Genomic DNA, 15990 nt, shown 5'->3' on the forward strand with positions numbered 1-15990 from the left:
ATGAGTTGACTATTAATGAAATCTACGTTCTTGAAATACATGTCTGTTTTTTCCTGAATATATTTTTCCTTTTATATTTCCTATTCCTATTTAAAAAAAAAAAACTAAATCTCAAACTTAAATTTATGTTCTTTTACTATTTTGCCCTTACTATTTTGCCTATGTGTATGAAACAAATCCAAAATTTAATGGTTACTACAAAAATAAATGTAATCCCCGAGGTTGATCAAAGATTTAATCTGACCAGATGGAGCAAACTTGAGAACGATTCTGACTTTCCCCTCTGTTTTGCAACAAGAAAGACTGATTTTTTTTTCTTTCTTCTTTTGTTAGAGAATCAGAGATCAGACCATCCCCAGAGAATGAGCAGGTGTGGTCATTTAAAGCATGTCTGCTTATATTATAAACCAGCATAAGCAAAGTTTGAAATGAACTGAAAAGATCTGCTAAACAGTTTTAATGTTTCACCCTAAATCCTATTTATTCAGTCAAGAGCTGACCAGGTTGGCAGTACAACATCTAGTGGTCTACCCAGACCTCTAAAGTCCTGGTAATTTGTTTATTCTGTTTTCTGTAGAAGGTGAATAGGTGAGCTTTGATAATCCTTGCCTCTGGACAAGCATGGAATTTTTTTTTTTTTTTTGTCCGTACTTGGTGCTAATAAGAGAGCTTAGCTTCCTGTCTGTTGATGAAAAGATGACAATCAAGTTCTTTTTCTTAGTTTCTTATAAAATTGGGGAATTCTAAGGACCATTTTGAGAAGCACTAAATAAATTTTTTTATGTCAAAAACTTATTTAGTTTAATTAAAGTCCAGTTACTAAAACTGTAGGAAACACTAGAGCCAACACAAGAAAGAAATTCAGATTTTGGGTCTGTAAGTGGGGTAGGGGGAATTGTTCAGTTGTAAAAGTTTTTACGGGGTAAGGATACAAATATTGTCTGATATCTTTTTTAAAGCTTTGTTTCTTGAAAATATAATAGATGCACGTTTCTTAAGCAGAAGGACTTTTTTCAAGTGACTGAATGGAACTATTTCCTGTTGTAAAGACACCCTTGGTGGGTAATGACCTCAGAAACTACACTGACAGTTTCTCATGTTCTAATTCACCTTTGCAAATCCATGGCACATTTTTGGCCTAAAGTAATGTCACTCTGTGACATTTACGGCCAGAATAAAAAGGACCCCCCATAGCAGCCATTTTTATTTGATTCTTAAGATCCGAAGGCGGCTGAAAGAACAATTGAATAAAGTTGAGGGCTGGGGAGGCTTGATTTTCTTGTTCTCTGTGAAATGAAACTAGTCTTTTTCTCCTTCCCTTTAAGAGCAGAGTCTGCTAGGGGGTTGTCGCCGTGTCAGAGCTGCTGGGGTGCCACTGCTGATCACTTTAATTACTACAGCTAAGGAGGATAAAATTAAAAGTAGCGCCATTGAAGCAGTGGAAGAAAGCTTGCCTAGATGTCGGTGAACTGTGAAATATAAAAATTGCATACCAATACATTTTTATGGGAAGGAAACAAGGAATTACATTACTATTCTAGAAGAGTTTGTCCGTAACTCGTCAAGTTCTACTAGTGCCTCCCTCTGTAGCAGGTCACAGACCATTTCAGCACGGCAAGGAAAACGGCAGGCTGAGGCCTCGAGACATGCAGGGAAAGGCTGGGTATTTTTGAGTTAGTGTCCAAAGTTATTAGCTCTGACCCAGCTCCTGTGTGATAGTTTCTGTCTGATGTACTGAAGTGCAGGCTCGTTGGCCTCACCTCTCTCCTGGGGGTTTCTACTTCAAGATTGGGACCCAGGTTTTAAATGAATATAAACAAATTAGTTTGCCTCCCCTGTCTTCCTGAGTACCACAAAGAGAAACTTGAACTGGAAACTTCAACTTGGAAAGAACAGAAAATATCACAATAATAATGGGGTCTCTGAAAAGTGCTAGAAGTATGTATTATGTAATCCATTATATAGATCATTGCTTTGAAATTTCAAGATGACACTAAATTTATTTCTTACTATGGCAGTTGTAATGTGTATGATGTTAAGCAGTGTATTTAAGTGAGATTGTTTCGATCAGTCAAGATGTTGATAGCTATCACACAGCACTGTGAAGAGCAGAGACAGAACATACAGTGTATGAAAACACGCTAGCATTTCCTCAGAAGGTCGTTGTAATGATACTCATGGGAAGGGAGGCCTCCCAAAATAAGCTCCCATCAGACTTTACCTGTAGTACATTCATTTTAGAAAGGCAAGATAGACCTCTTAAGTCATTCTAACTCTGTAGAAAAAGGCAAATGTCTTAGAAACAGTACCTGACTAATTCAGCTTACTTAGGTTTATGTAGTGAGAAGTCAATGGAAGGTAGACTTGCCATCTGTCCAGCTTCCCTTTAATGATGGCGGCCCCCTAACCTGGTGTGCCCTTGCACCTCAGAGAGAGACCTTTTCACAAGTGAACTGATGCTTTACTCATGACAGCAGGTTAGTCCTTGTCTTGTTTCATGTGTAGACTGGTCAAAAAAGATAACAAAAACACATTTCTGTGCTTAACTATAGGCAAAACATCATCACAAATATTACCAATATGCTTGAATAGTTTGCACTAAAATGCTTTACTAAATTAATACAGTGGTTATTGACTCTATGCTCTGGTCATGTTGTCTTTGGACATGAACAGTATAGCCACTTTTAGTAAATATGATAAAAATTCACAGATTTTGTTGCCATCTATTATTTAAATATTGCTAAACAAACTGTGTTTCTGGGAATTGAATGCAAGATCTCATGCATGTGAAGTAAACATTCAATAACTGAGCTGTAGCTCCAACTCCCATGATCTGACTTTTAGTGGAATCTACATATAAATGAAATAGTTTTACTTAGAATGAATCTCTCATCATGAAGAAACTGAAAATTTAGGACTACCAATTAAACTAATATTGTTTATGCAATCAATTGATATAATTGCAAGTTTTTCCTTCATGGCTTTTTGTGAGGATGGGGAGCCATGGTGCTAGGGACTGAACCTGGAGCTTTTCACAGACAGACAAATGCTCTACCACTGAGCTCCATTCCCATGACTTTTAACAATTATCTTTTATTTTCTCAGTTGGTTCTTTAGGGTGAGAAAACAAACAATACAGATATACCATCCCACTAGAGAGCTGTGGGCCCAAGCAAAATTGTCTCTGTGGTATAAGGACATTAGTAGAAAAGTAAATTAAGGCAATCTGATAGGGAACTAGAATTCTGTCAATCAGGCTCAAGATTTTGCGCTGTGTCTATAAACTTTGTTTACTGTAGGGTTTTATGAGTTGTAACCTGCCCTTGCAGTCTGTTAATGAGGCTAAATCTTGCTACTTGAGAATTGAATTACAGCACACCTCTGGGCTAATGGTTATAAACAGAAAGTCCCATTAGGGCTGCATTCTGATTTGTTCATTTGCATTTTTCTATTGTGTAGAGAACAATGATGGGTAAATAAGTACAAACAAACAATTTACATGGAAATTGATAAAGTGTGGTGATTAGTGTTTAGAGCTGTTTTTATTAATGATTGCCTACTTTAAGTCATACTCTCAGTGAGCTCTCAGCAACATTTGGGAGTTTTAGCTTGTGAGAAAAAAGTAGGTTCCCATTTTGTTCTTGGAAAGGTAGAATCATTTAACTCAGCTAAAATGACCAAAGACTGCTTCATCTTAGTCTGAATCATCATACCCTAGCGCTGTAAGAAGTTATTATTCATGTAATGAAATTGGCTTAAATCTTGTTGCCTGCAGCATATTAAATCATGGTGTTTATTAATGTTCCCACTCTCTTCAAGTTTGAAGGGTACAGGGCTAGTGAAGGCTCAGCTTTCTTAGCTGGTCATTATACTTGATCTTTGGGGGTTTGTTTTGGTTTTTCTTTTTTTTTTTTTTAAATATTGTATTTGTGTATTGGTTTGGGATTGGGAATTAGTTCCTGCACATGCCACAGCATGCTTGTGAGGTCAGAGGGCACTAGTCAGAAAGGAGCGTTCTTCCCACCTTGTGGGTTCCAAGGATCCAGCTCAAGGGTCTTTACCCGCTGAGCCATCTCGCCTGCCTCTTGATTCTGGTGTTGGTTGGTTGGTTTTTTTAGACCAGTTATCCTATAGCCCAGGCTAGCCTAGAATTTATGTTAACTAAGGCTGCCCTTTAGTTCCTGATTCTCTTGCCTCCATCTCCAAAACTCTGGGATTATAGATGTGTGCTACCACATCTGGTTTTTTTTGGTTTTTCGAGACAGGGTTTCTCTGTGTAGCTTTGCACCTTTCCTGGGACTCACTTGGTAGCCCAGGCTGGCCTCGAACTCACAGAGATCCGCCTGGCTCTGCCTCCCGAGTGCTGGGATTAAAGGCATGCGCCACCACCGCCCGGCCACATCTGTTTTTAACTTGACATTTTGCAGATCAAATAATTTAATAGTTAAGAGCAAGTACTGTGGAGTCAAACAGACATGGGTTGAACTATTGGATGTTTTATTTGTGTGGCAATGGGATTTGAAGCCTGTTATCATTAGTTTAAAAGGGTGGGGTATAAGAATTAAATGGAATAAGCCGGGCGGTGGTGGCGCACGCCTTTAATCCCAGCACTTGGGAGGCAGAGCCAGGCGGATCTCTGTGAGTTCCTGGGCTACCAAGTGAGTCCCAGGAAAGGTGCAAAGCTACACAGAGAAACCCTGTCTCGAAAAACCAAAAAAAAGAATTAAATGGAATAATGAATATAAAATATAGCTTTCACTTAGCACATGAAAGCTCAGGAAATATCAGTAATTATCACTAAAGTATCATCAAGCCTTATCTTCCTTTATTCATAGTGTATATTCAGAGTTCAGACAGACGGATAACGAGGGAAAGGTTTTTGTATATTATTTTTATGTCTTCCTGCTTACTAAGCTGCATGTTGTAGATTCCGCTGCTTACAAATGAGCTTGTTTCCAAAGGCTAAGAAAACTTCTCTTGAATGTTAGACCTCTCTTTTGCTTGTTCACTGTCCTTCCCCAAGAAGTTATCATCTCATCTCCCTCCTTCTCTTCTACAGTTCTTATGTTAAAATAACACGTATTACAAGGACAGTTTGTTTGCATTATAGAAAATTAAAATAAAACGACCACTTTTGAATCAGAGTCTTGCTATGTAACCCAGGCTCACCTCAGACTCAAAATCCTCCTTTCTCTGCCTCTAAGTGCTTCAGCTAGCTATAGCTGTAAGCATCCTCAAGTAGCTACATGACACATATGGAACCCAGAAGTCTCCACCATTACAATTTCGTATATTCTCAACAACTCTCACTCCCTGTGTGTGTGTATGTGTGTGCGCGTGCACGCTTGAGCTCAAACTTGTGAAAATGTTCCCACGTTCCTTGTCAGTCCTGCCTTTTCTCTGTGAACAGTGGGATCAGACTTACATTTCTCTGAATCATGAACAGTCCCTCGCCGTGTCCGAGATAATGTGTAATTCTGTGTTTGTGGAGGTTGGTTTGGGGGCTGCTTCCTTGCTGTGTTATTTGTTTTGTTTCTCTGTCCCCTGTGTTTATGGATAAAGTGGAAGTTATAGAAGCTTGGTGGGTTCACTTTAATACTTGGGATAGAGTATTATATGTGTACACAGTCATATCAAAACACGCATGGTGTGTGGTTGACCCAGTGTTAATGACAGTAAGACCAACCTCTGGATTAAAGGTTTCCAATTTTTATTTACATATGGTTCTCTGTGTGTCTTCTTATTGTGCTCACAGATTTTGTGAGTTATGATACTGTAAGTTCTATATCATATTGAAGTACAGTTTTCATTCATTCATGTGTGACTTCACTGATTCAGTTCATTGTGCTCTATGTTCTTTTTTTTTTTTTTTTTTTTTTTTTTTTTTTTTTTTTGGTTTTTCGAGACAGGGTTTCTCTGTGTAGCTTTGCGGCTTTCCTGGAACTCACTCTGTAGCCCAGGCTGGCCTCAAACCCACAGAGATCTGCCTGCCTCTGCCTCCCAAGTGCTGGGATTAAAGGCGTGGGCCACCACCGCCCGGCTGCTCTATGTTCTTTTTGATAGTTGGAAGTGTGTCAGTCTGCCTACCTAGAATTTCAGAGTATGTCCCTAGGCCTACCTGACACACCTAGTAATCTGCTCTTACTAATTTGATGATGCCAAAATCTCTTGATTTTTAGCTACCTCAAAAAAATATTTTTAAAGAAATATGCAGATTTGAGTTCCACCTCTCTGGTGTCTGCCTTGTCCATCAAGCCTGAGTGCCCCTTCTAATTTTCTGACTGACTTCCAACGTTCACTGTCATAGGTTGTTTTTGTTTGTTTGTTTTTTAGACAGGGTCTCTCCATATAGCCCTGCCTGTCCTGGAACTCTATGTAGACCAGGCTGGCCTTGAACTCACAGAAATCCGCCTGCCTTGCCTTGAGTGCTGGGTTTAAAGGTGAGCATACTACGCCCAGCTGTGTTTTTTCTTGAAAGCCTCTTCTACTTTGATGTTCATGATCGATTGGTGGTCTTGTTCTCTTCTTCCTCTGCACCCCCTTACATAAATACAGATATTCTCCAGTTTTAGTCGGTAGCCTCCTTACTTCTCAGGCTTCTTTGTATCCATCCATCAACACTGTAGCCCTGGCTTTACGTAGCCTCAGACTCTGTTAAAACCTTTGCTTGGGGGCTGGAGAGATGGCTCAGTGGTTAAGAGCACTGGCTGCTCTTCCAGAGGTCCTGAGTTCAATTCCCAGCAACCACATGGTGGCTCACAACCATCTGTAATAGGATATGATACCCTCTTCTGATGTGCAGGTATACATGCAGAGCACTCATACATAAAATATAAATAAATAAATAAATAAATAAATAAATAAATAAATATGTTTTTTTTTTAAAAAAAAAAAACCTTTGCTTGGATGCCCCTTTACATCTTCAAACCCACGCTGTCTAACCCAAACATGGGCTCCTTATGATTTCTTTTAGTTTTCTATTTTTATTATAAGTCCATAGTTGTAGTACCTTCTGAATCCACATCTCTAACCAAAAATTGGCACAGAAATCAATCCTGTCTCAAGTATGTTTCTTGCATTTCTCTTTTCTGTTCCTCTTAGTACTTCCTCTTCCTGAATGTTTCTGTGACTTCATTGGGCTGTTCATAAGCCTGCTAATTCATGTCTTTCTGGTTCTTCTGTGTTGATCTGTATTATGCACTACTGCTAGATTAGTCTTTCATTCCCCTAAACTTAAAAAAAAAAAAAAGCCTATGAAAACAAACAACATAAAAAAACCAACCTACCAAACCCCTTTCAGTGGTCCAACTGCTTTAGTGTGTTTCCCTTCCACATGCTTTCTTGTCTGTATGCCTGTGTGGTGTGTTCCACATGCTTTCTTGTCTGTATCCTGTGTGGTTCTGAACTCCGTTCCATGCTTTCTTGTCTGTATGCTGTGTGGTTCTGACTCTCTCATGCTTTTGTTGTATGCTGTTGGTTCTGCTCCAGTTCCACATGCTTTCTTGTCTGTATGCCTGTGTGGTTCTGACCTCCTGTTCCACATGCTTTCTTGTCTGTATGCCTGTGTGGTTCTGACCTCCTGTTCCACATGCTTTCTTGTCTGTATGCCTGTGTGGTTCTGACCTCCTGTTCCACATGCTTTCTTGTCTGTATGCCTGTGTGGTTCTGACCTCCTGTTCCACATGCTTTCTTGTCTGTATGCCTGTGTGGTTCTGACCTCCTGTTCACATGCTTTTTGTCTGTATGCCTGTGTGGTTCTGACCTCCAGTTCCACATGCTTTCTTGTCTGTATGCCTGTGTGGTTCTGACCTCCTGTTCCACATGCTTTCTTGTCTGTATGCCTGTGTGGTTCTGACTCCTGTTCCACATGTTTTCTTGTCTGTTGCCTGTGTGGTTCTGACTCCTGTTCACATGCTTTCTTGTCTGTATGCCTGTGTGGTTCTGACCTCCTGTTCCACATGCTTTCTTGTCTGTATGCCTGTGTGGTTCTGACCTCCAGTTCCACATGCTTTCTTGTCTGTATGCCTGTGTGGTTCTGACCTCCTGTTCCACATGCTTTCTTGTCTGTATGCTGTGTGGTTCTGACCTCCTGTTCCACATGCTTTCTTGTCTGTATGCCTGTGTGGTTCTGACCTCCAGTTCCACATGCTTTCTTGTCTGTATGCCTGTGTGGTTCTGACCTCCTGTTCCACATGCTTTCTTGTCTGTATGACTGTGTGTCTGACCTCCAGTTCCACATGCTTTCTTGTCTGTATGCCTGTGTGGTTCTGACTCCTGTTCCATCTTTCTGTTTATCTGTGTTTCTGACCTCCGTTCCACATGCTTTCTTGTCTGTATGCCTGTGTGGTTCTGACCTCCAGTTCCACATGCTTTCTTGTCTGTATGACTGTGGTTCTGACCTCCAGTTCCACATGCTTTCTTGTCTGTATGTGTTCTGACCTCCGTTCCACATGCTTTCTTGTCTGTATGCCTGTGTGGTTCTGACCTCCTGTTCCACATGCTTTCTTGTCTGTATGCCTGTGTGGTTCTGACCTCCAGTTCCACATGCTTTCTTGTCTGTATGCCTGTGTGGTTCTGACCTCCAGTTCCACATGCTTTCTTGTCTGTATGCCTGTGTGGTTCTGACCTCCAGTTCCACATGCTTTCTTGTCTGTATGCCTGTGTGGTTCTGACTCCTGTTCACATGCTTTCTTGTCTGTATGCTGTGTGGTTCTGACCTCCTGTTCCACATGCTTTCTTGTCTGTATGCCTGTGTGGTTCTGACTCCTGTTCCACATGCTTTCTTGTCTGTATGCCTGTGTGGTTCTGACCTCCTGTTCCACATGCTTTCTTGTCTGTATGCCTGTGTGGTTCTGACCTCCTGTTCCACATGCTTTCTTGTCTGTATGCCTGTGTGGTTCTGACCTCCTGTTCCACATGCTTTCTTGTCTGTATGCCTGTGTGGTTCTGACCTCCTGTTCCACATGCTTTCTTGTCTGTATGCCTGTGTGGTTCTGACCTCCTGTTCCACATGCTTTCTTGTCTGTATGCCTGTGTGGTTCTGACTCTCCTGTTCTGCTCTGTTCCACATGCTTTCTTGTCTGTATGCCTGTGTGGTTCTGACCTCCGTTCCACATGCTTTCTTGTCTGTATGCCTGTGTGGTTCTGACCTCCTGTTCCACATGCTTTCTTGTCTGTATGCCTGTGTGGTTCTGACCTCCAGTTCCACATGCTTTCTTGTCTGTATGCCTGTGTGGTTCTGACTCCTGTTCCACATGCTTTCTTGTCTGTATGCCTGTGTGGTTCTGACTCCTGTTCCACATGCTTTCTTGTCTGTATGCCTGTGTGGTTCTGACTCCTGTTCCACATGCTTTCTTGTCTGTATGCCTTGTTTCTGACTCCTTTCCACATGTTTTTTCTTATGCTGTGTGGTTCTGACTCCTGTTCCACATGCTTTCTTGTCTGTATGCCTGTGTGGTTCTGACTCTGTTCACATGCTTTCTTGTCTGTATGCCTGTGTGGTTCTGACCTCCTGTTCCACATGCTTTCTTGTCTGTATGCCTGTGTGGTTCTGACCTCCTGTTCCACATGCTTTCTTGTCTGTATGCCTGTGTGGTTCTGACCTCCAGTTCCACATGCTTTCTTGTCTGTATGCCTGTGTGGTTCTGACCTCCTGTTCCACATGCTTTCTTGTCTGTATGCCTGTGTGGTTCTGACCTCCTGTTCCACATGCTTTCTTGTCTGTATGCCTGTGTGGTTCTGACTCCTGTTCCACATGCTTTCTTGTCTGTATGCCTGTGTGGTTCTGACTCCTGTTCCACATGCTTTCTTGTCTGTATGCCTGTGTGGTTCTGACCTCCTGTTCACATGCTTTCTTGTCTGTATGCCTGTGTGGTTCTGACCTCCAGTTCCACATGCTTTCTTGTCTGTATGCCTGTGTGGTTCTGACTCCTGTTCCACATGCTTTCTTGTCTGTATGCCTGTGTGGTTCTGACCTGTTCACATGCTTTTTGTTTTTTTTTCTGTTCACATGCTTTCTTGTCTGTATGCCTGTGTGGTTCTGACCTCCGTTCCACATGCTTTCTGTTCTGCTGTTATGCTTTTTTGTCTGTATGCCTGTGTGGTTCTGACCTCCAGTTCCACATGCTTTCTTGTCTGTATGCCTGTGTGGTTCTGACCTCCAGTTCCACATGCTTTCTTGTCTGTATGCCTGTGTGGTTCTGACCTCCAGTTCCACATGCTTTCTTGTCTTATGCTGTGTGTTCTGATCCGTTCCTGCTTTTTTCTTTTTTTTCTATCTTGCTTTCTTGTCTGTATGCCTGTGTGGTTCTGACCTCCTGTTCCACATGCTTTCTTGTCTGTATGCCTGTGTGGTTCTGACCTCCTGTTCCACATGCTTTCTTGTCTGTATGCCTGTGTGGTTCTGACCTCCTGTTCCACATGCTTTCTTGTCTGTATGCCTTTTTTGTGTTGCTGTGTTCTGACCTCCTGTTCCACATGCTTTCTTGTCTGTATGCCTGTGTGGTTCTGACTCTTTCATGCTTTCTGTCTGTATGCTGTGTGGTTCTGACTCCTGTTCCACATGCTTTCTTGTCTGTATGCCTGTGTGGTTCTGACCTCCTGTTCCACATGCTTTCTTGTCTGTATGCCTGTGTGGTTCTGACCTCCTGTTCCACATGCTTTCTTGTCTGTATGCCTGTGTGGTTCTGACCTCCTGTTCCACATGCTTTCTTGTCTGTATGCCTGTGTTTCTGTTTTTCTTTTTTTTTGTGTGGTTCTGACCTCCTGTTCCACATGCTTTCTTGTCTGTATGCCTGTGTGGTTCTGACCTCCTGTTCCACATGCTTTCTTGTCTGTATGCCTGTGTGGTTCTGACCTCCTGTTCCACATGCTTTCTTGTCTGTATGCCTGTGTGGTTCTGACCTCCAGTTCCACATGCTTTCTTGTCTGTATGCCTGTGTGGTTCTGACCTCCTGTTCCACATGCTTTCTTGTCTGTATGCCTGTGTGGTTCTGACCTCCTGTTCCACATGCTTTCTTGTCTGTATGCCTGTGTGGTTCTGACCTCCAGTTCCACATGCTTTCTTGTCTGTATGCCTGTGTGGTTCTGACCTCCAGTTCCACATGCTTTCTTGTCTGTATGCCTGTGTGGTTCTGACCTCCTGTTCCACATGCTTTCTTGTCTGTATGCCTGTGTGGTTCTGACCTCCAGTTCCACATGCTTTCTTGTCTGTATGCCTGTGTGGTTCTGACCTTCCTGTTCCACATGCTTTCTTGTCTGTATGCCTGTGTGTTCTGACTCCTGTTCCACATGCTTTCTTGTCTGTATGCCTGTGTGGTTCTGACCTCCTGTTCCACATGCTTTCTTGTCTGTATGCCTGTGTGGTTCTGACCTCCTGTTCCACATGCTTTCTTGTCTGTATGCCTGTGTGGTTCTGACTTCCTGTTCCACATGCTTTCTTGTCTGTATGACTGTGGTTCTGACCTCCAGTTCCACATGCTTTCTTGTCTGTATGCCTGTGTGGTTCTGACCTCCAGTTCCACATGCTTTCTTGTCTGTATGCCTGTGTGGTTCTGACTTCCTGTTCCACATGCTTTCTTGTCTGTATGCCTGTGTGGTTCTGACCTCCAGTTCCACATGCTTTCTTGTCTGTATGACTGTGGTTCTGACCTCCTGTTCCACATGCTTTCTTGTCTGTATGCCTGTGTGGTTCTGACCTTCTGTTCCACATGCTTTCTTGTCCTTATTACTGTGTGGTTCTGACTTCCTGTTCCACATGCTTTCTTGTCTGTATGACTGTGGTTCTGACCTCCTGTTCCACATGCTTTCTTGTCCTTATTACTGTGTGGTTCTGACTTCCTGTTCCACATGCTTTCTTGTCTGTATGACTGTGGTTCTGACCTCCTATTCTCACGTACAACAATCGCCATAACCAGATGACATTAATCTGTCAATTCCAGATTCCACTCATTCTGCAGGTGTGATGCAAAAGCTATGATGCCTTTTGTCTGCCCCCAGCCAAATATACTGTTTCTAAGTTATAGTGAAGCATTACTTTAAAAATATTTACATGTGTGTCTTTTGTTTTTGGTTTTTTTCTGTTGCTACATAAAATGCTCTGACAGAAGCCACTCAAAGGAGAAAGAATTTATTTCAGTTCCCTGTTCCAGTATAGTTCATCGTGGTGGGAAAATCCAGGCAACGGGAGCCTACAGTAGTGGGTTTGTTGTAGGTCTGAGTAATTTTAAATTCAAAAACTTTAGACTTTTTTTGTTGTTGTTTTCCTTTTTGTGCATCTCTGAGGAGATGCAGTGGAAAAGAATTTCGTATCACCATTACGTTGTTGTTGGCAGTTTTGAAGTTGGAACTATTCACTGGTCTGCTATCTTCACTCTTACTCTATGGAAAAAATACCATTCCTCTATTCGACCGATATCGTGTAGCTGTATTTTAAAGTATCAACGTGTCTTTTAGATAGTGCCTAGTACCTTTATTAGAAAATAGCAAGTTAAGTATTATTCCTGAAAAATAAACTATTAATTAAAATTCTTCTGATTAGTGTGACTTTCTTCTCTAAGTCTGTTCTTGTATTACTGATTTCTGCCTTTTCTTTAATAGCATGTATTGCCAAACATTCTTTAATTTAAATTTATTATGGACATTTTAATACAATGATTTGTAAATGTTTTAAGGAGATGGTGCTGAGGTGTCTTTAAAAATGGTGTGACATCCAGCTGATGCAGAGCATCCTGTTTATAATGTGGGCCAAGCACCATGCTGTACCCAGCTCCTATCACGATGATCAGATTGAAAATGAAATTGCATTTCTGTCAATTACTGAGCTGGCAACTGTTCAATATATCTTAGCAGCAAGATGAAGAGAGACGTCGGCAGCTGAGAGAGAGAGCGCGTCAGCTAATAGCAGAGGCTCGATGCGGAGTGAAGATGTCAGAACTTCCCAGCTATGGTGAAATGGCCGCAGAAAAGTTGAAAGAAAGGTCAAAGGCATCTGGAGGTGAGCTAAAGAATCTTGTAGCATACTCTACAGAGAACCCAGAAATCCTCCCTGGACCTTTTAGGACTTTTTACTTCAAAATGTTACATCAAAACCGTAAACTTTCTAGCCTATTGATACTTTTTTTTTAAGCTAAAGGAAGTATAGTAAATCGGAAGAGAACTGTTATTATTTCCAAGCCAGCTTTTTGCCTTAATTTCTAATGTAAGCATCATTCTTTAGCTTGGACATGGGGGCACAAGCCAGTAATCCTGGCGCTTAGCATGCTGAGGCAGGGGTGATTTCAAGCTTGGGGCTGGCCAAGACCCTGTCTCAAAATCAAAAAAAAAGGAGAAGAAAAAGGAGAGGGGAAGAAAGAGAGGAGGGAGAGGAGATGACACTTTTTAGCAGAAACGTCGTACAGAATTTGGTTTTTGATGCCTCGCTGTTAGAAGAGTAGATGAAATGCAGTCACATCCTTCATGTCTAGAATATGGGACTTGCTAGTGGTGAGCTTTTCCATGGGAAACTTTGCTTGGCTTATACTGGAGATTGAACCCAGGGTCTTATGCACGCTAAGTGTGCATTTGGACGTCACCCACTCCGGGAATTTCCTTTTGTAAGATCATTCCTTGATGTTTCTGTGCTGCGAGATGGCTCCGCTGGTGAAAGCACTTCCCACCACCATGCCCACCACCCTGTTTAATCCTTGCAGCATAGGCAGCTTAAGAAGGACTCCGCTCCTATACTTTGTCCTATGACCTCCACATGTGGGCTGTGGTACAGTCACCCCCTCCCTGCACACAGCCAGGCGTGCTGCTGTAGACTTGTAACCCCAGCATTGGGAGGTAAAGCTAAGAGCATCAGGCCTAGGCCACATGAGACTCTTAGAACCCAATGTGTGAGAATTGTTACAGTGCTCTATATCTGTTTCCTTTAGGTCATTTCTGTTGCTCTTACTCTGAGAGGGTCATCTTCAGTATTTGCAGATTACTCTAAGCTTAATGTTGAGACAAGGACCATATAAATAAAAAGAATTTTAATTTTTCCTCTCAGTATTCAGTTTGGTCATCCTTAATTTGGAACTGCACTTTTGCTGGGAGTATATTCAAGAGGGCTATGAACTTTTTATTTCAAAGAGTCATAACCTATTTATATAATAAAACATTTCAGGTATTTGTCCTTAGTTCATCTTAGAATATTATTATTACCCTGAAGATTAGGCAAATCAGGACTTGAATAAAAACCTTAGCAAGATGAAACAAAGAAAGCTCTCTCCAGTTCAGTAGGAAGTTTCTTCAAAGCAAACAAAAAATTATTGCTTTGATTTTTAATTGATTCCTTAGAGTAAAAGCTTACTGTTGTAAGATGACAATGTCAAGGAGGCCAGGAATAAAGTTGTAGTTAATGTAGTTAATGGCAGAGTGTGTGTTGGCTGGCTACACAGTTGGTGCTCTCTATGATACAAGCCAAATTGAGGCCTTCAGATGTAGTTTAGTGGTAGAGTATTTGCCTACCACGAATCAGGCCCTAGGTTCAGTCATTGTTACTGGCATACACATCCAAAATAAGTAAAATAATTTGTTCAAGGCTGTAGACCCTCTCCTCAGATGAAATATTAAAATATATATATATACAACCCCAGTTGCAAGTGTATATCAAGACTAGACTAGACCAAGAAACCTTTTCAGTATTACAGCCCTTGACTGGAGTGCTGTGGGATGTTCAGTATCTTAAATGTGTTGCTCTGATTGGTTAATAATAAAATACTGATTGGCCAGTAGCCAGGCAGGAAATATAGGCGGGACAAGGAGAGAAGAGAATCCTGGGAACAGGAAGGCTGAGTCAGGAGACGCTGCCAGCTGCCAAGATGAGAAGCAGATGTTAAGATACCGGTAAGCCACGAGCCATGTGGCAACTTAATAGATTAACAGAAATGGCTTGATTTAAGATATAAAGTTAGCAAGAAGCCTACCACAGTTATACAGTTTATAAGCAATATAAGTCTCGGTGTATTTACTTGGTTGGGTCTGAGCGGCTGATGGACTGGTGGGTGAGAGAGATTTGTCCTGACCGTGGGCCAGGCAGGACCAGGAAAACTCTAGCTACACTGGAGCTCTTCTTACAGTGGGGAAAGCAAAGACCTGGATTTGACATCATTTAACAGGCAAAGTAAATACAGTGAAGAAAGTAAAAGAAAGAGTAGGAGCTAAAGCTGATGCCATTCAGTGACACACCCGAACTTTCCCTTACACCTGATCCTTATCCTGTCTTCCCTACTGGGTCCATCTGCTAGTCTCCATTCTGTATGAAAATGCCGTGGGTGAGAAATCGTACTTGCCAGTGCCTGTCTGGCTTCTTTCACTTAACATACTGATCCCATTTCCATTCTTGTTTTTATGGTTCTATTCTCTTCTGTTGACTGCATGAACACTTTTTTTAACAGTTCGTGGATGGACACCATGAGCCTATAACTTGGCAGTTTGTGAGTATGACCACAAAAAACATGCCAGTGCAGATGAAAAAACAGAAAGCTAAGGTTGACCTAAGGCAAGTAGAGCAGGCCTATTCTCTGTCCTCAGATGAGTCTTGGTCTGTATCCATAAAGGAGCAGGCATGAGACTGTCTTCCCCAACCTCAGCACCCTGCACCGATCACATGTCTAAACTATAATGATCAAGGCTGTGAGTTGTAGAGAGACCTTTAGGAAAGGCAGAGTGAAAGTCTTCCTGAAATTCAAACATACATACATGTATACATACACACATACATACATACATACATACATACATACATACATACATATATACATACATATGCACCTGCCTGTCTAGCATCTCCAGCCACTTGTTTAAGCCAGAATTCAGCAAACTTCTTAATGTGGGCCAGAGTAAATGATTTACTCTTACAGACCGCCTGATCTCTACCACAGCTGCTCGACTCAGCCTTTGTAGTCTGAAAGCAGCTTTGAATTATATTTGAATGAGTAGGCATAGCTTTCTCTGCCCCTCCAAAGC

General features: G+C 41.7%; 1 protein-coding gene across 12 annotated transcripts in view; it reads left to right on the plus strand.

The window, feature by feature from the left end:
* Positions 1 to 15990, plus strand: part of Ehbp1 (EH domain binding protein 1) — a 334331-nt gene that overhangs the window by 263578 nt on the left and 54763 nt on the right. For 10 of the 12 annotated variants that reach the window (XM_037208953.1, XM_028876338.2, XM_028876341.2 and 7 more), the window contains one exon: positions 12847 to 12994. In XM_037208953.1, the coding sequence (XP_037064848.1) occupies positions 12847 to 12994 (148 nt within the window). The remainder of the gene's footprint in view (positions 1 to 12846; positions 12995 to 15990) is intronic. The other 2 variants (XM_028876340.2, XM_028876349.2) reach the window with 1 other exon arrangement.

Source organism: Peromyscus leucopus, chromosome 10 (assembly GCF_004664715.2).
Source record: "Peromyscus leucopus breed LL Stock chromosome 10, UCI_PerLeu_2.1, whole genome shotgun sequence".
Taxonomy (NCBI): domain Eukaryota; kingdom Metazoa; phylum Chordata; class Mammalia; order Rodentia; family Cricetidae; genus Peromyscus; species Peromyscus leucopus.